The 20,789-nt window shown below is 42.0% G+C and overlaps 1 protein-coding gene across 1 annotated transcript; it reads right to left on the bottom strand.

Annotated features, from left to right (window-relative positions):
- Window positions 1–751: 751 nt before the first annotated feature.
- Window positions 752–20,082, bottom strand: LOC137281805 (protein O-mannosyl-transferase TMTC4-like). The gene is made up of 17 exons (XM_067813424.1): window positions 20,008–20,082; window positions 17,185–17,504; window positions 16,106–16,325; window positions 14,885–14,972; window positions 13,923–14,035; window positions 13,294–13,383; window positions 12,411–12,566; window positions 11,837–12,039; window positions 11,395–11,581; window positions 9,949–10,005; window positions 9,080–9,151; window positions 7,003–7,082; window positions 6,510–6,617; window positions 5,534–5,675; window positions 5,332–5,446; window positions 2,015–2,197; window positions 752–1,003 (listed from the first exon to the last, which is right to left on the bottom strand). The coding sequence occupies exons 2-17, from the start codon at window positions 17,490–17,492 to the stop codon at window positions 870–872; spliced, it is 2,256 nt and encodes a 751-aa protein (XP_067669525.1). The 5' UTR covers window positions 17,493–17,504; window positions 20,008–20,082; the 3' UTR covers window positions 752–869.
- Window positions 20,083–20,789: the final 707 nt, after the last annotated feature.

The raw sequence follows: 20,789 nt of genomic DNA, 5'->3' as shown, positions 1-20,789 counted from the left end.
GTGCACGATGAAAAACTGAGAAATTTACTGTTTTTTTAACGCACACAAAAGTTTTGTACAACATTTAGCAGTGTCTATTTCTCAAACCCCAGAGGTAGTCGCAGTTGTTTTTATACCAACGGATAGGAAATTAAATATTCTACATTTCTGTGTAATTTTATAGCCGTACGCAGATCTAGGACTACGCGAGTGCAATTCTCGCACAACGTTCACTTTTCAAACCTTACGAAAACGTGCGCCTCGGCATCCAGGGGGTTAAGAGGCGACCTGAGGGGTCTGTTGACTTGCCTGGTACGTCATCGTTGACACATGCCACTGCGTAGATCGATGTTTATGTTGTTGATCACTGGATAATCTGGTCCAGACTCGTTTATTTACAGACCACCGCCATATAGCTGGAATATTACCGAGTGCGGCGTAAACCTACACTCACTCACTCAAAAATATCGTCGCCGTGACTTCGTGGTAGTGTGCTGCAACTGCACATATATGTATACGTCTGTGACGTCACAGTAGAGACTGCAGCAACAACGTTTCTCCATTTGACTCTTTTTGCATGTGCAATGATGCCAAAGTTCGTCATGCAAGACTGACTGGAACAAACGTATCGGTGACGAAACAGTGGACACTGTTTATATGAGTGGATCGAATGGATGATATAAACAGTGTCCACTGAACATCACGACGGAATGAAAGAATTGTACCCAGTCTGTATTATTGTATACATATCTAGCTTAAGAGAATGAAAGAATTCTCCGTTAATTTACTTTATAAATAATGTAGGAAATCACCACACAAATACACGTGATTTATGATAAAAGAACAAAGGGTATACAACACGTTGAATCAAAAAAAAAGTCAATAACTGTTCATATATTTAACGTCTTTGTATGAAGCGCCTGGAGATTCTTTAGGATGAACGGGTCATTTGGCGCCAGCTTCAGTGCCTTTTTGAAGGATGTCTCCGCTTTCTCTTTATTCCCAGTTCGATGATACAGAACACCTAAAGACAAAGTAGAACATTTACATGAAAAGTTGAACGTGATACACACTAGTCATGTCTTTGCACTGTTTATGTAGGATGCAACTGCAATTATCACATGGGATAAGATTTCAAGTGAGTGAGTGAGTTGCTCTGTACGCTGCTTGTAGCAGTATGCCTGTAATATCATGTCGGAGGGCACAGTAATTGGGCTGCACACATAGTACCCATGTGGGGAATCGAACCCGGGCCTTCGGCGTAACAAGCGAACGCTTTAACCACTAGGCCATCCCACCGCCCCCTTTCTCCTCCAAGGGTCTTAGATGTTTACACTACACGGAAATATGCGTGGTTATCCACAAATTTGAAAACTGACAACACACACATTGATGTGGTGAGCATGCATTGTGTTCCATGTGTAGCGGGTCACATGCACGTAGGATATTCCTAGTGTTAGTATATACCAAGCATGGACGATATTTCTATCGACATCTATTACCAGACTGCAGGATTATCCTTGACGGAACATTCACCAAACATGGAGGATGTTCCAGTCCGTCACACATATCAGACATGTGGGATATTTGTGTAGCTCACATACAGCATAGGTAATGATTCCCACACGGCGAGGTAGTCGATATTGGGAACTAACGCACAATTAAAAGTATGGAATTTCGATAAAACTAGCTGCAGTACTTCTATACATTCAATATTATATTCAATGGCTACATAAATTATGATATAAAAAATAATATTAAGGTTTCATTGTGGCTCAAGGGTGTGGCAGTCGCAGTGTCGATACTGGTTATCTCGTTTGATGGAGATTCAGAACTGTTTCCCTTGAATGGAGGTTCAGAAAAAGGCTAAAAATAAAAACTTCATCGGCTCAAGGGTATGGATGTCGTGCAGAAGTAGATGCTTAGTGTCTCGTTTGATGGAGCTTTAATTTAGGACTTTCCCTTGAATGAAACAGCAGGTTGTCATTATACATCAAACGCAAGACTGGTTGACGCACAGGTGTAGCTGACGTACCTAGATTCAGAAGTATATACGGATTCTGGTTGTCTCGCTTGATGGCATCCTGAAGGTGTTTTTCGCTTTCCTTGTATTTCTCTGTCTTTAGGTAAATAGTAGCCAAGCGAAACGTCAACTCCGGTTCATATTTCAACACCTCAAGCGCCTTCTCCCCAACCTCAATGGCGCGGTCGTATTTCTCTGGATGCAAGAACAGCTGAGTCACTTACAGAATACATTTCTCTGGAAGGAAATCGTCCAGGAAACCAATTATTGTAACTGGGTTTAGTGGATAGTGTTTAAGCCATATCGCCAGTATTTGAACCACTTCTTTGAGGGGCATTTAGAAGTTGGATTAGTAAGGAAGGATGACACTATATCGATGAACAACTTCTTTATTGCTATGAGAGCGACGTTTCGGTGTAGGTTCTAACATTTGCTTGATAACGGTTGTTCATCCATGTATTGTCATCCTTCCTTAATGTTTCAACCGTATCGTGACTGAAACAAGTTATATGTTCATAAAAGTTACAGGTAAATTAGCCACAAATATAAAATTAAGAGTAATAATGAACTTCAAAACACGTTAACTTTACAACATATGTCATATCTGGGATTTAACTTTCTTAGTAAAGTACAAATTCAAGTACTTTTTCCGAACCCGCACCCTCAGAATAAGGCACCTAGTCGCCAGCACACAAAGTCAGCCGCCTAGCCCGCTCAGCCACCGCGACTTCCAGAAAATTGAAAGTCCGGTAGTTAGACTGCGTAGTTTGTGTACCCCTCTGATAAGTGTAAATTGACATGGCTCTGTACGGCCGAAAGCTGTGATTACACGATGCCATTTAGAAAGTGGTCAAATGCAACATATGTCATACTTGGGATTTCACTTTCCCAGTAAAGTACAAATTCTAGTACATTTTTTATCGGTTGAGTCACATCCGGGATTTGTTAACTTTATATGACAGTACAACGTAGAAACAGGCTATAGAGTGCCAACAGCTGAAGGTATATCACCATACTAGGGTCCATGCGGAATTACATCACATTAGCACCCAACATTGACCCTAGCTGGATTTACACCATCCTCGTCAGCTATCAGTTGACAAAATAGCCATAAATTAAAACAGCATTTATTTTACAGTTACAAATGATGGTATGCTGAAATTCACCTCGAATGTCCTGGTAACTCAAAATTTGAAGGCCAGTTTTTAAAAAGCATCTGATTACAGAACGCTTTAAGCATCTTAGAACATCCAGAAACTGGAGGTACTGTATCCAGGTTGAACCCTCTTAGCATCTTACTTAGAACATACAGAAACTGGAGGCACTGTACCAAGGCTGAACCCTCTTAGCATCTTACTTAGACCATCCAGAAACTGGAGGCACTGTACCAAGGCTGAACCCTCTTAGCATCTTACTTTGAACATCCAGAAACTGGAGGTTCTGTATCCAGGTTGAACCCTCTTAGCATCTTACTTTGAACATCCAGAAACTGGAGGCACTGTACCAAGGCTGAACCCTCTTAGCATCTTACTTTGAACATCCAGAAACTGGAGGCACTGTACCAAGGCTGAACCCTCTTAGCATCTTACTTAGAACATCCACAAGCTGGAGGTACTATACCCAGTCTGAACCCTCTTAGCATCTTACTTAGAACATCCAGAAACTGGAGGTACTGTACCCAGGCTGAACCCTCTTAGCATCTTACTTAGAACATCCAGAAACTGGAGGTACTGTACCCAGGCTGAACCCTCTTAGCATCTTACTTAGAACATCCAGAAACTGGAGGTACTGTACCCAGGCTGAACCCTCTTAGCATCTTACTTTGAACATCCAGAAACTGGAGGTACTGTACCCAGGCTGAACCCTCTTAGCATCTTACTTAGAACATCCAGAAACTGGAGGTACTGTACCCAGGCTGAACCCTCTTAGCATCTTACTTTGAACATCCAGAAACTGGAGGTACTGTACCAAGGCTGAACCCTCTTAGCATCTTACTTAGAACATCCAGAAGCTGGAGGTACTGTACCCAGGCTGAACCCTCTTAGCATCTTACTTAGTTTATCCAGAAGCTGGAGGTACTGTACCCAGGCTGAACCCTCTTAGCATCTTACTTAGAACATCCAGAAACTGGAGGTACTGTACCCAGGCTGAACCCTCTTAGCATCTTACTTAGAACATCCAGAAGCTGGAGGTACTGTACCCAGGCTGAACCCTCTTAGCATCTTACTTTGAATATCCAGAAACTGGAGGTACTGTACCCAGGCTGAACCCTCTTAGCATCTTACTTAGAACATCCAGAAACTGGAGGTACTGTACCCAGGCTGAACCCTCTTAGCATCTTACTTTGAACATCCAGAAACTGGAGGTACTGTACCCAGGCTGAACCCTCTTAGCATCTTACTTTGAACATCCAAAAACTGGAGGTACTGTACCAAGGCTGAACCCTCTTAGCATCTTACTTTGAACATCCAGAAACTGGAGGTACTGTACCCAGGCTGAACCCTCTTAGCATCTTACTTAGAACATCCAGAAGCTGGAGGTACTGTACCCAGGCTGAACCCTCTTAGCATCTTACTTAGTTTATCCAGAAGCTGGAGGTACTGTACCCAGGCTGAACCCTCTTAGCATCTTACTTAGAACATCCAGAAACTGGAGGTACTGTACCCAGGCTGAACCCTCTTAGCATCTTACTTAGAACATCCAGAAACTGGAGGTACTGTACCCAGGCTGAACCCTCTTAGCATCTTACTTAGAACATCCAGAAACTGGAGGTACTGTACCCAGGCTGAACCCTCTTAGCATCTTACTTTGAATATCCAGAAACTGGAGGTACTGTACCCAGGCTGAACCCTCTTGGCATCTTACTTAGAACATCCAGAAACTGGAGGTACTGTACCCAGGCTGAACCCTCTTAGCATCTTACTTAGACCATCCAGAAACTGGAGGTACTGTACCCAGGCTGAACCCTCTTAGCATCTTACTTAGAACATCCAGAAACTGGAGGTACTGTACCCAGGCTGAACCCTCTTAGCATCTTACTTAGAACATCCAGAAACTGGAGGTACTGTACCCAGGCTGAACCCTCATAGCATCTTACTTTGAACATCCAGAAACTGGAGGTACTGTACCCAGGCTGAACCCTCTTAGCATCTTACTTTGAACATCCAGAAACTGGAGGTACTGTACCCAGGCTGAACCCTCTTAGCATCTTACTTAGAACATCCAGAAGCTGGAGGTACTGTACCCAGGCTGAACCCTCTTAGCATCTTACTTAGAACATCCAGAAGCTGGAGGTACTGTACCCAGGCTGAACCCTCTTAGCATCTTACTTTGAATATCCAGAAGCTGGAGGTACTGTACCCAGGCTGCAGTGTGTGTTGGTGCCTCCTGCGTTACATTGTGGAAGGCGTCGATGGCGTCCGTGTGGCGTCCAAGGTGCCAGTACTGGTGGTAGAAAACACCAGTTGTAATCACTGAAACATCCGTTATTTTACTATTTTAGGGTAAAAGCAGTGTAGAACTAGTACTCACCAGCTTGCCAAGATTAAACATGCAGTCTGTGGGCACCTTGCAGTATAGGAGAGCATTACCAAAGCTGTTGTTTGCCGACTCATTCTTATTCAGTGTTGCCTGTACAACTCCTAGGTTCATCCATGCCTCCACGTGGTCTGGTCTGGAATACAAAACATGGGGGGCAAGATGCATTAATGTCAAATTCCTGGATAATGATGATGACCTCAGGTTAGATTTGGATGAACTATTTCCTTGAGGCCAGAACTAACAGAGGTCAACTTCTTTCTTTTGAGGTCCTTTGAGTTAAATATAAGATTGATATCGACCATAAATTCTCGCCCTTGTGTGGATTACTTCTAAATGGTGTTCAAAGACATTCGTCATCACTCGCCCCTTCCCGTAACCTCCAAGAAGACTCGTCCCCTACTCGATGCGTGTTATGTGAGAAAATACCGCGGTGCTTCGGTAAATATAATGTCGACTACTTAATTTGTTTATGGCATTATGTTATTGTTTAAAACATCAATAAAGTATATATCGTCAAATTGAAAGTATTAAGAACGTAGCGAACAGGGTTGTGCTCTCCAAAGTGAGGTTTTTGATAGGAATCATCCAATTGATTGTGAGAGATTGAAATGTAAAAAAATGTTCTAACATTGGAGGGTCTCATACTTATTTAACTGATGTTGTCTATGTCGCAGCCATTTAGAATAATATCCGTCAATCTTCCCATTTCTAGGTTGTCATGATATAAATTGACTTCTGTAGACCTAACCAGTAAAGATAGACAAGACAGATAGATGGGCAATGACTATGAATCTCCCACATTTTCGTATTTGATGTAGGAGAATTTGGAAAAAATATGAAGTACTGAAGTAACGGTAAATAGCACAAAAAATATTTTATTCATGCTAAATGTCATGCTTGTAAGAAGAAGTGCACAACTGGATAATTTATCCTCTGGGCTATTTCTGAGATGACACCGGTATGGTACCTGATACTGACAGCTCTCTCCAGCAGCTCCTCTGCTTCATCAAATTCACCTTTTCTTTTGAGGATGGAGGCCAAGTTGTTCATTGCTCCAACATGTTCCGGTTTTAGCCTAGAGAAATACCATGTAAATAAGTGAAAAGGTCTGGAACCCCTCAGATGTCATAAAAGGGGACATGTGAATGAACAGGGCATATTATGAACCATTGAGATCGTGATTGAATTATTTACCCCTTTCAGAAAGACCGAGAACATGAAGACAAGAGTGTAGGCGGGAAACTAATTGAACAATTGAACTACAAACGAGAACCGGTAAGTTTTAAGTTGATGAATATGCATATAGACACGAAGAAAACCTTTTCACTTTGTTAAGACAGTCTGTTGTGCAACTGTGACTATATCATGAGTATTTGTTGGTTTGACATCTCATTCTGCAGTAACACAGCTGAACAACACGGTCTGGAATTAGTCGTCGAGAGACCCTTCTACCAACTTACTTCAGAGCCTCTCTGAATTCCTGGATAGCGACGTCTGTATTGTTGTTATCAGTCTGGACTCTAGCAAGATTGTAGTGGATCTGTGGACATTAATACATGTTATATAGAATCACTGAAGGAGAATTTCTTCACACACGTTTCGAAGGCGAATGGCAGAGTGTGGGTGTGGCCACGACGTGGGGAGCGTTTTGCAGATGATTGTGCCCATACTTCCAGAGCAACTAGAGACGTCCTCAGTCAACACGGCCAGCAAACTGGCAATAGGCAACCCTCAGTCCAGACAAAAAACGATAGAAGTGAGTGAGTTTAGTTTTACGCCGCACTCAGCAATATTACAGCTATATGGCGGCGGTCTGTAAATAATCGAGTCTGGACCAGACAATCCAGTGATCAACAACATGAGCATCGATCTGCGCAATTGGGAACCGATGACACGCGTCAACCAAGTCAGCGAGCCTGACCACCCGATCCCGTTAGTCGCCTCTTACGACAAGCTGAGTCGCCTTTTATGGCAAGCATGGGTTTCTGAAGGCCCATTCTACCCCGGGACCTTCACGGGTCAAAAAAAATTAGAACACTTGTGGGACGAGGATTAGTGGAGTCTCAGTGATGTGCTGCCAAGGCCGACTACTGCAAGTTAATTCTCTCAGGCGTATCACAGAGTCAACCGTCTCATCCACTCCTTGTACAGATAATTGCAACGCCGTTGTCAACACTCAAGGAGGCCATACACGTTCTTGACTCGGTTGCACCACCTGTCGTCACTTTGACTTTAACTTCTCTGAAATTCGTCTTAAAGTACTGATGATCAAACATGTCAATTTTGAAATCTCACCGACACTTATTATGTTATTTACACGTGTTTGATTTAAAATGATTAAAAATTTCAAACAGGGAGTAGCTTTTTATTTTTTTTCTTCAATTGAGTGTATTGATCAAGGAAAGGACAAAATTATCCATTGAAATATTTTCCACTGTTCTTGCCCATTAGGCTAAATGACCTGGGAAAGAATTTTGGTCTTTAACTGATCTTAATCTTCGAAATAGCTTATTTGCTGTATATCCCAATTGACTTGATCTTGCAAGTAACACCTGATTGTGCCACTTACTCTATTATGTTTACTGTGCATATGGGCCGGAAGCCTAAAATACAAATGAGTGAGTTAGTGAGTTTTGATTTACACCGCAATATTCAGACGGTGGACAGTAAAAAGTCCCCCAACCATGTCCTGAAATTGTGTTATCCCTTTTTTTTAAAAATGCTCAACTCCCGCCCCGACCCCCTAAAAAGCTGTGTCGGCCCCTGATAACGTTGCTGCAATGTTGCCAAAAGCGACGTAAAGAATTCATTGTAAAGAATATGTGTCTGTGAGAATCTTGTCAATTCGCCGTATGGCGTCTACTCCCCACGCCCTACCTTGACGTCTACTGTTACGAGTGTGTATTTTCTGTGTATTATGTTATTAATTCAGTAATAATTATTATTGGGTCACAATGTTTAGTGTTTTAAATATTAAATATGATGGGTCACATTTCGTTTTAATAGCTGGTCAACACTTTTAGGATTCTGTTTTTATCTGCTCCTAGGTTTCTATGTGTCTACTTCCGGGAGACTTATTCGAGGGCATTCTACAGTGTTGACGTTGTTCATTTGTGCCCGAACTTTCGGGAAATGGTTGGTTGCCGTGTGGAAGGGGACACTCATTCATATTTGCTGGAGTTACATCACCGCCACGCTTGATCATCAAAATCCGTCAACGCCTGACCTACCTTATCTGCTGTCACACCGATCGCTGTGTTGACATTCTGCAGAGTTGATTACCTCTCGTACTGAGACTTTGGTGAGTTTGATCTATTGAATTTTTGTGACCCACTGTCTTAGATTTTGTCTCTCTTGAATTGTGTTTGTAATCGGCATAGTGAAATTACCTTGCTCTCGTTGCATAATAACATAATTGGAACGTTTATGCCTTGTCTTTGTTCTGTTTTGCTGGTTCACAAGGGGATTTCTTACATCGTTTGTCACGGTAAATTCTTAACCGCGACACTACTCCCTACCGTGGCCTACACTTCCTACCTTGGCATTGAGTGGGCAGACTTTCAGTCCAGATGCGTATAAGGTCAGTTCCTCTCGATACTCGTTACAACGCTGAAACAATGGAGCTGCATAATTCTACGATTCGATCTTTGATTTGTTAGCCGCACTGAGTCATTTTTCAGCTATATGTCGGATGGACAAGCGAGACCAGTGATTGACATCATAAGGATCGACCTACACAACCGACCTGATAAGTTGACATACATCGAATAAGTCAAACTTAAACTCCTGATCTTCTTAGTCGTGTGATACCTTATGTATGGGTTATTGTAGACCAATTCTAATATAACCTAGATCTTTACAGGTCCACCTTTCGTGGCTTGTTACAACGGTTAATACAACCATAAAGCAAGCCTTTATTCAATCATGCTAGCATGTCAGTCAGCAGAGGTTATAAAGTTGACAGTATTTTGTAGAGAATGGATGAGTGAGTGAGTTTAGTTTTACGCCACACTCAGCAATATTCCAGCCATGCAGCAGCGGTCTGTACATAATCGAGTCTGGACCAGACAATCCAATGATCAACAGCATGAGCATCTATCTGCGCAATTGGGAACCAATGACATGTGTCAATGAAGTCATTGGTCACCCGATCCCGTTAGTCGCGTCTTACGACAAGCATAGTCGCCTTTTATGGCAAGCATGGGTTGCTGAAGGCCTATTCTACCCCGGACCTTCACGGGTCTACAATATTTTGTAATCTTGTGCAAGTGTGAAGTCTACCGCAAAGGGCTTTCCCTTCAAACGAGTGAGTCACTGATATCGAGTTCCCATCTCCATGGCTACGAAATCATCATCTCTGGTCACATGATATTTAAGATATCATCAGAAAATGAGGGTGAACGTACCTCAGCTGATCGCAAGAAAAACACCAAGATGACGAACATGAAACCTGATGACACAATCTGAAATATAAAAGCTCCTGATGAAACCTGACCCATGCAAGTATCGCCACAAGTAGAAATAACCATAATTCATTATTCATAACAATAATCCGGCCTGAGACACTATGTTCACAAAGTCATCATATTTTGATGAATCGTTTCCATACCCTAAAGACCTCTATGCCAAAAAAGTCGACAGAACAACTCCAGTTATATTCTGATCAAGTGTATTGGGTTTGTCTAATTAAGCAATATTACTGTATGACTGCGGTCTGTATAACCGTGTCAAGACAAGACTATCCAGTGATGGACATAATGTGAAACAGATGTTTATTCTTTACTGTCAGATATTGCTGATACCAGGAGTGAATAGCTGGAGTGAGTGAGTTTGGTTAGCACCCTTTCATTTATATTCCATGTCAGCCTGACAAGGGTGGACATCCGGAGTGCTGCAATGCTCAAATTTGGTGTACTAACCTCGAGCACGGTAATGGTGCTGGCAAACCTAGAATCCTATCCCTACGTCGATAAACATCTTGCAAATGCTTGTTAAAAAGAAAAAGCTATCATTTAAATCAAAACGTCATAATATGATTTACGTGTTTTCGGGACAATTTGGGAACGCTCGACTCCTTTCACATTTACCCGTGAAGGTCCGGTTAGAATATTGGCCTTCATTAACCATGCTTGTCGCAAGAGGCATCGGATGGTCAGGCTCGCTGACTTGGTTGCCACATGTCGCAATTGCGCATATCGGTGCTCATGATGTTAATCACTGGATTGTCTGGTCCAGACTCGATTATTTATATTATATCCGACATATAGCTGGATAGATTGTTGAATGCGGTGTAAAACTAAACTCACTCACTCCTTACAAATTTTGAACATTTCAGTCCTGCATTTTCTGCGCAATCTGTATAAACAGAGCCACCTGAATAATCAGAATCTACAATCTCAATAACCGGATAAATATGAATTGTTTGAATTATCAGAAGACTTCTGTCTGTCTGTCTGTCTGTCTGTCTGAAATATTCTACAGTCAAAGAGAACTCTTACCTGATTCGTCCAATCGTCAGCTGTTCAATATCTTTTTCATTAATTTATTGTTAATACGTGTTTCATACAGAGTACGTTCTAAATCTGTTTTGTAGTCATGAGTGGTTCAGTGGATACATTGGGCGTTCCTTTATTATTATACCTTAAAACTTGCTTGCAGCGGACTGGGGCGATATATCAACATTCGATTGTTACTGAGCAGTGTCCGTCATTTGTTCTGCAAACATTCTAATTGCTAACGTTGTGTATCGCTCATACATCTCGCGATCTGCATTATTCCGTCCTAAAATGATGAGTTCCACAAACCAACTGAGACGATTATTATTGAGCTGTGAATGTTCGTTATAGCTCTACCTTCTTTGCTACTAAACGTTGTTGCAGCTGATGACAAATCTGCCTGGCTCCGAGCACCACCAACATACAGAAGCCAGCACAGGGCAGGTACAGAATCCTCTCTGCGATCACGAAGCCCACACGGAAAAACAGGTTGCTGGCTGGCAGGAAGGGAACACCCAGCGTTGCTAGTGAAATTATCAGGATCCTGAAAAAGAAGGCATGATACAGTTCAGCAAATGTTGTTTTGGCACTCACGTATAGTATCCATGGTATCCCATACTGAATTGATTTCAAGTTTACTGCTGACAAAAACCATGTGTTGTCTAAGAGAGATATAATTGATTTCAGCATATTTTAGCTGTACTTATAACGATTTTATAAAGTTTTAAGTAGCTTTTACTCCAGTTCATATGCACAAATGCACAACACAATATGTTCATAACAGCAAAACTGGACATACCTCCGATGACTTGTTAGATCACCATGGTAACAATGGTGGAACAAAGCGGCAAACGCCGCCCAGAGAGCTATAACTGCCAGTATTCTGAGATCAGCCAATGAGGTGATGACAGGTATACAGCCCATCGACCAATCAAAACACAGCCACCATGGATTCAACAGCAACCAAGCGTTCATTGCATAAAGGTAGTTGTAGTTTAAAATCTGAAAGTAAATTTTTGTTGTTGGTACAAGAACGTGAATGATGCAGAGACATAAATTTTAAAAGCAATTTTCACTGAGACTAGAGACTGACTTCGGCAAATCGATAGTTTCAATATAGTGAATGAGTGAGTTCAGTTTTACGCGGCTTTTAGCAATATCACGACGGGGGACACCAGAAAATGAGCTTCACACATAGTACCCATGTGGGGAATCGAACCCGGGCTTTCGGCGTGATGAGCGAACGCTTTAAACACTGGACTACCCCACGGCCCCCTGTCAATATAGAGCCACCTCACATGATATATGTTAGTAGGAATTCTCATACTGTACCCTAGTGTGTATGACAACAGATAACCTATTCAGCATCTTACTTTAAATATTGTGCCGTTGACCATGGTGTGTGGATTGTCATCCTCTGAGAAATTGGGGGTTGATGATCTCATTATCCACAGCCTGATGAGGAGGAGTAAAACGCCGGTCAGTAACAGGATGAGATGACGTTTGATGAGTCCCGCCACCCATTTCTTCTGCAATGAAATCATACGGTAGTCTAACAGGGTTGCAGCGACACATCTTCACAACCATAGTTCATACTCCTCTGTAATCTTCCTCGTAGTTATGTAAAGTTTCTCGACTAAATTGTCTGCATAATTTTAGATATGTAGGTATACTACAAAACAGATTTGGATAATTATACGCAGTCAACTTAAATTCATGATCTATATAGCAACCACTGAACTTCACTTACTTTTGGGTTTACAGGTACAAATAGCCAATGTGATTCACACAAGATATTACCTGTGAACTAGTGAGTGTGTGAGTTCAGTTTTACGCCGCTTCAATAACATTGTAGCAATTTCACGGCAGGTGAGACCAGACATGGGATTCATACATCGTGCCCATGTGAGGAGAACCCGGGTCTTCCACGTGATGAGAGAACGCCTTAACACAAGGCTACCCGCCCACCCCGTTATGTCTTGTGTACGTTATGTCTTGAGTGAAAAAGGTGTTTGGCTGTTGTTCGCGTTGAAGTAAGCTGTACTATCAAAGTTTTTGAACTGCATTTACGAGTAGGTACATACATGCGTGCGTACGTGTGTGTGTGCATGTGTGTTTACACAACGCAAGCAGGGAAGATAGATCATGAGTAATCACCTCATGACGAGCAGGATTTATCTCCTAGTTGTTGTTACTAGTAAAAATATTTTTCATAGAAACGTGGCATATGTTTATGAGAATATTTAATTCTTTCACCTTACTCTTGATGGTATCTTTTATCACAGACGGCAGCTGGAAAGGGTCGAGTCTACACACAACGACGATGTCGAACACGCTACATATGCCCTGGAAATACAACAGTGATCTAAAGTTAGGGACGAAGATATCAGGTACACATCAACATGTTTTCTTTTTAATTCATAAATGTGCTCTCGGTAACTGTGACCTGAAGCAGCCATAGTTTCTGTATAATGATACCTGTTTGCCATGAGTTCACCCCATTAGCGGTAAGGTGTGTGTTCTTTTCTATTTTTGCCAATGATCTCTACGGTAAATAAACGATATGGGGAATACAGCAATGATTTTCCTAACGTTAGCTTGAAGATAACTAATTAGTCATGATTTAATCACAGATACATGTATAAATCGATGAACCTCCTTTCAGATATTTCGTACTAATAGTAAACCGTGTGATGGCAGATTTCTTTGATTCCAGCACCACGTGCTTTGAGAAAAGCTGCAACTGCTTTAAGATACCGCTTACTATGGCAGTGATGTCCTGCTCCTTACAGAAGGTGGACACGACACACAGACACATACTGGCCAGTATAGACACCAGGGAGAAGTACTCGGAACGGTAGTTGACCAGGCATAAAAGTACTTACTATGACAGTGATGCCCTGCTCCTTACAGAAGGTGGACACGACACACAGACACATACTGGCCAGTATAGACACCAGGGAGAAGGACCCGGGACGGTAGCTGACCAGGCATGAACCTGAAATTACAGATGTATTTATTGACACTCTCGTGAATAATCTCAGTGACGTCCATCAAACCGATCTGCGTAATACACTGGAGATAGACACCGTTTATTCATTTCTATATTAAGAAAAGACAAACGCAGTAAGCAGAGGGAGACAGCCATGTATTTGGTGTTTAGTGTTTAGAATGTAACATGTCTTCAATATTATTGGCGAATCAGCTTACGAATGACGCATGCCCTGGCATACAGTAGAATGGGAGAATGACAGCTTGTATGTTACCTATGATCGCTACGACGACTTACGTGAGAGGCACCCCTGACAAAGTGTATACAACAGTCAGCATACGATAGCTACGAAGACTTACGTGAGAGGCACCCCTGACAAAGTGTATACAACAGTCAGCATACGATAGCTACGAAGACTTACGTGAGAGACACCCCTGACAAAGTGTATACAACAGTCAGCATATGATAGCTACGAAGACTTACGTGAGAGACACCCCTGACAAAGTGTATACACCAGTCAGCATATGATAGCTACGAAGACTTACGTGAGAGGCTCCCCTGACAAAGTGTATACAACAGTCAACATATGATAGCTACGAAAACTTACGTGAGAGGCACCCCTGACAAAGTGTAGACAACAGTCAGCATATGATAGCTACGAAGACTTCCGTGAGAGGCACCCCTGACAAAGTGTATACAACAGTCAGCATATGATAGCTACGAAGACTTCCGTGAGAGGCACCCCTGACAAAGTGTATACAACAGTCAGCATATGATAGCTACGAAGACTTCCGTGAGAGGCACCCCTGACAAAGTGTATACAACAGTCAGCATATGATAGCTACGAAGACTTACGTGAGAGGCACCCCCTGGCATACAGAAGGAATGATAGCAGGAAGGTCAAGGCACAGAGCAGGTCAGCTCGACCTACGATCCCTGCTACCTGGAACATTGGGAAGTCTAGGAGTCACAATTTTCCGTCATTATCGTTCAGTGAGCTGTTCGAGTAAGAGGAATGAAAATGGGTTAACTGATTTATTTCCCGCATGTGTCCTTGTCACTATAAACCTAAACTCCCTCATTCACATGGAAACTTTTCCCACTTATCAGACGGGTGCACAAAGTACGCAGTCTAGACTATCAGTCCTCCGACTTCCATTTTTGTGGTAGTCGAGGTGGCTGAGCGGGAAAGGCAGCTGACTTTGTGTGCTGGCCATTAGGTGCCTCACTCTGAGGGTGCGGGCTCGAATCCCGGATGGGACTCAACCTACAAAAAGTACTAGAATTTGTACTTTACTAAGAAGGTGAAATCCCAAATATGACGTATGTTGCATTTTGGTTTATTGATGCGTTTATTGATGTGCTGTCCATGTAGTGCAGTAGTACGGCGGTTGCCAATTGTTGCCCGGGTTCGATCCCCGGTGGTGGCACCTAGGCTTCGGTCCCAAGCTAGGCACATTTGCGTAGTATCCTTGAGTAGATCCCCGCGCCTAACAGTTAGCATGTATGTGTGATCCCCAGGTATCTGAGTAAGTACCGCAGACAATTATTATTACTAATCTTGCTATAAGCGTTATACGTTGTGCAGCAATGGCCGGGCTGTGCTATATTTAGACTTTATAGTTAGAATGTTATCTGGAATGTCTTCTGACCCACGGAATGTGATATACAATGATCTGGAAAGGGTTACAGTGGAGGTACATAATGGGCGCTAGCTATAGTCTCTGATCTCACATTATGTGTCAAGACACCGGAAGACCAGCTATGTGACAGCTGCATTACTGTAGCTGATGGTGGACAGTGCAATCACTGTATTCATTGACATTCACAGCTGTTGAATTACATAAACTGTCATATGTACTGTCATATTGATGCCATTGTGTTGATCTATACTGATTTGTCAACTGCAGCACATCTTTGTTGTTTCTTTCACACCTAGTTCGTTTATGAGCGGATACATAATAGCATCTTTCTGTGTTCGTCTGAGCATCTTTCTGTGTTCGTCTGAGCATCTTTCTGTGTTCGTCTGAGCTTTTTTGTACCGAATATATCAACATGAAAACGTGTTCTACTCACACTTTCAGTGTGGATTGGATGGACAGCAAACAGTACAGCACACAGGAGAGCAGCTCGGGGCGAGGCAAACACCGGCCTGGCAGATTCCTGGTGCACCTGGTAACCAGACATGAGGACAGAGAACACTGCCATGAAGATGACTGACACCAAGCCGTGCAGGACGATGTTGACAACATGGAAGCCCCGAGGATGTAGTCCACCTGCCCATGCGTAGTTCCACCTGGACATGATGCAGGCATCCGTGAGATAACAACATCCAGTAGGGGATATTTAAAAGTGCTACAGGAAATTCCACTTGCAAATCAAAGAGAAAAGCAAGTGAATGAACTTAAAAAGGTGGTTTCCACTCATTACAGTTTACAATCATTACAGTTTCCACTCATTACATTCCACAATTTCCTCTTTAATACAGTTTCCACTCATTACAATCTACAAGTGTACAAAAACACAGATTCAGTCATCTTTTTTTTCAAATATACTTCCTCTTCCTTTCAAAAGTATGGACTCTCGTAAAACACTCAATATATGTTAAGTATACAGATAGCTACATCGAAGATGGATTTCTCCACTACCTTGGGGAACCAACTGTAAACGTTATGCAGATGAATTGCAGGAGGATCACGCATCAAACTACTGAAAAGCATGTGCAAATATCGTACATGTGAACAGTTAAGAAGTGGCCAATTTTCACAGATACTTTCAGCATTTATTGAACTCACGATGACAGTCTTTTGAACGTTACGGATTTTTTTAACAATACATAGCAAGACTATATGTAAACAGCACATTATGGAATGTTTTGCAAAAGCTAGTTTTAGAGCTATTTCCTGAAGTGTCAATACAACGTACTTACACTAGTGATTCTAAACATTTGAAAGAAAGCGCCATTGCCCGATATAAAAGCAAAAATGTCGATTGTATGAGTTAGCAGGCATTACATACATTACATTTGTTTCAGATGCATAATGACACCGAATAACTGTTTATATCTCTGCTGGTTTGTTTCCGATTTCCGATGACATCCTACAAAACGTGTTCTGTCTTAACGAAACAAAAGGGGCCTGTCGATTATGTCTCACCTGTACGTCATCACAGTAATTGGTCTGTATGACTTGTGACTCTTCTCATCCAACACCTGTCCCCAGAAATCGTGTGAAAATATAGCCGTGAGTGGAGTTTCGGGTAATATATCCTGGTTTTTGGTGATGGCCCATATGTCGTCAAACACAAACTCCCCGCCAGAACTGTTCACAAAACACAGCACCGCCAGACAGAAGACGAGGACAGATGCCACAGAGAAGCTGAGTTTGGGAACAGGCAGCACATCATCCCACTCGGACTGATAGCTTGTCTTGCTTTTCCTTGCCAGAAATGTTGCTCCAACCATGGTAGGTATCACCTACAATATCCAAAGGTTGAGGAGATATGTGTATATAACACACAGTATAATTTATTTATTTTACAATGCATACCGGGACCACCGGTAAAGTGATCCCTTGGAACCAATGAATTCCCAGCAATCCAAGATGCGTTGCTTGGTTGTGCTGCACCGGGTTCGATTCCCGACATGGGTACAATGTGTGAAGCCCATTTTCTGGTGTCCCCCGCCGTGATATTGCTGGAATATTGCTAAAAGCGGCGTCAAACTTAACTCACTCACTCACTGGTTGTGCTGCAGGATTTGCGTAAAAGTGTTAGAGAACAACAATGAGGTTCGATTATCTGTCAAAACACTACAATTATGCAAACTGTCAATGAAACCTACGTGAGATCGTCGCCAGTATCGTAGATTATCAAACACTAAAAAAACCCTGCTAAATAAAGGTATATATATTTGCAAAACGGAATTTCCGTCAACCTCAAATATATTCTAAAAAGAACACACCAATGCCACTGGATCTAATATATTATGAAAAAAAACCCATAGCAATGACCCGGGCTCTAATATAGTGCAACAACAACATAGCAAAGCCACTGACTTTGCTATATAATCTAAGAGGATCAAAACAATGCCACTGACTCTAGTATATTCTGAAAATAGCGTAGCAATATCACTGATTCTGATATATTCTAAAAAGAACATGCCGATACCCCTGGCTCTAATATATTCACGAAAGAACGTAGCAATGCCACTGGTTCTACCTGAAACTGTCTGTTGTTATCACTGTTATTGCTTTTGTGCAACGATGTGGAAACAAACCAGGACCCGCCTAGAAGACAAACGGCAATAGTGGGAGAGGTATGCACATGTGAATTAATGAAAGAGAGAAAAGATGTGAGAGGAAATGAATGAAAACATTCTATCTATATCTGAGGAAAATTCACAACTGAAAGTTATATCATAGACTGACAAAACATCTGAAAGCATCTCAAAACAGAATTATATTATCTTCTACAACCTAGAAGAAACGTCAGATGAAGCGAACGGGGATACTGAAAGGAAGGTCATTGACCTGTTACATAATACAGTAAATGTGACTGGACCGTGTCACCCGTCTCCCATCCAGGTCTCTTGGACCCAGACCGGTTCTCGTCACCTGCAAGACTCTGAAAGACAGGACCAGTGTCCTACAACCAAATAAACATCTCAAAGACACGGAGTGTCAATATCCCTGGACTACATACAGACAATACGATCTGCAAGGAAGATAACATGATGGACGCAAATCAAGACGTTAAATTTGCAACACTCAGATCAGACAGGCTGCAGATTGATAACAAACTCTACCGTTTGAATGAAACTAAAGGTAATATTGTACTGATTAAAACATTCAAGCCCCGGACCGGAGATGGAGGCTCGATCTCATTATCTCCCTTGCCGAAACTTGGCCTAACCACAAAGATGTTGTTTCCGTTCTTCAGCAGATCTCGTCAGAACCATGGGTATGCCTTCAGGAACTCTGTTGGCATCACAGTTACGGTATCAGACTCACAGTCTGTGTCCTTCTTGAACAGTTCTAGTGAGGATATTGTCTGGCTTTGTATCTAGACTCCGAACCAGGGCCCTTATGCTCGAAACGTTCGTAGCCCTACGAATTCTTAACTTGGATCGTAGCCAGTGTGTTAATAATGAGCTTAAGAAGTTCGTTATATGCTCGGATCATGCTTTTGAAATGTTTAATGATGTTGATATATCTGATGAAGTTGAACAGTAACATTTTCATTGTCTTTTAATACGTATGTAAACACCGTCATCAATTCGAATAATCTTACCCAGAAGACCACATTTTATTGGAAGGTTGAACTGGCAATTGTTGCAACCTGGTGTTGTAGATAACTTTAATTACCATGCTGAAACCAATGGTGTTAACAGTGCTTCTGCTTTGTTTCATGCCACTGTCGAGTCATGTGCTGACTACTGCAAGAAGAGTGGGAAGCCTGCATCGCTTAAGACAAGGGAGACAACTGCTATGATGACGAGTGCCCCTTTGCGGGAAACACAGCTCGACGTCTGCGTCCGTGCCTTCCATGCTGTTCTCGCGATCGACATCGATACATCGACCCGTGGGCTCACCACAGACAGCTATGTACATATCAGACTTTACAGATAGACTTTGCAGTGCAATATCTGCTAGCAATGCCACTGGCTTATATATATTCTGAAAAGAACGTACGTAGCAACGCCACTGACTCTATACTCTAAAAGCAAACATAGCAATGCCACTAGCCCTAATATATTCTAAAGGAAACATAGTTTCGGGCACATGTTGCGGGCTCTAATACATTCTGGTCTGAACGTAGGAAACGTAGGGCTTTTACAGGCGGCAGCGACCCTGGTTCTATTTTATTCTAAGGACAACATAGGAATGCCACTAGGGCGTGTATGCGAGACTGACTGCAATATGAGACAACACTTAAACCCTGCATGTCAGGCATGCTTCTACATTCATACAGTTACTTACATCAGTTGACTTTCGAGTCGATCCTCCATGTAAAGTTTATACGTGGAACATTTACAGGCCCTCAATATATGATCCGAGGCAGCTGCCTAGTCACAAGTTCATACATCGATTGTTACTGGCGTTATCAAAGACGTACGTAGCAAACAAGCTGTTTCAGACTTAGTCCGATGGTAACATGTGCCTGACTTTGGTATCCGGGGAAAGAAGCGGGGAGGGTATACACAAATGTATCAACCTTGATACATACTTATCCTTAGACGGGGCATTATTTCCTTGAATATGTGCATACTGCGAAATGAGGTGGCATCAGAAGTCGGTGTGACCTGCTTTTGAAATGCATGCATCATTTGACTACCAAAGCTGAATTATTTTGCATGTCATGAAAAAGAAGAGCGTTGATGTGACCTTTAACACACAGTCGAACATCGTTGTCTCGATATTCATGGAACCAAGAAAAAATCGAGTTATCCGAACTTCGAGACATCCGACAAGGGCATATCATTACTTGGCACCATGAAAGAAAACAAAACAAAAAGTAGATTTCAGGAATATGTATTTGTACATAGGTTTTTACTACAGTTTTACACGATATAGGTGTGTAAAAAGGTCATCGTTTCTGTTAACTGCTTTCTAAATTTGTTTCATTACAATTGGAATTGTGTATGACAAAGTTAGATTTAGACTTATTTCCATACATTCTGAAATAGTTGGAATGTAAGATGGTCATATTTTCATAGATGTTAAAAATATTTCTGGGTTTTTGAAAATATAACCGGACTGGA

Source organism: Haliotis asinina, chromosome 4, assembly GCF_037392515.1.
Source record: "Haliotis asinina isolate JCU_RB_2024 chromosome 4, JCU_Hal_asi_v2, whole genome shotgun sequence".
NCBI lineage: Eukaryota > Metazoa > Mollusca > Gastropoda > Lepetellida > Haliotidae > Haliotis > Haliotis asinina.
Note: the sequence above shows the minus strand (reverse complement) of the source record. Positions and strands in the feature narration are given on the sequence as shown.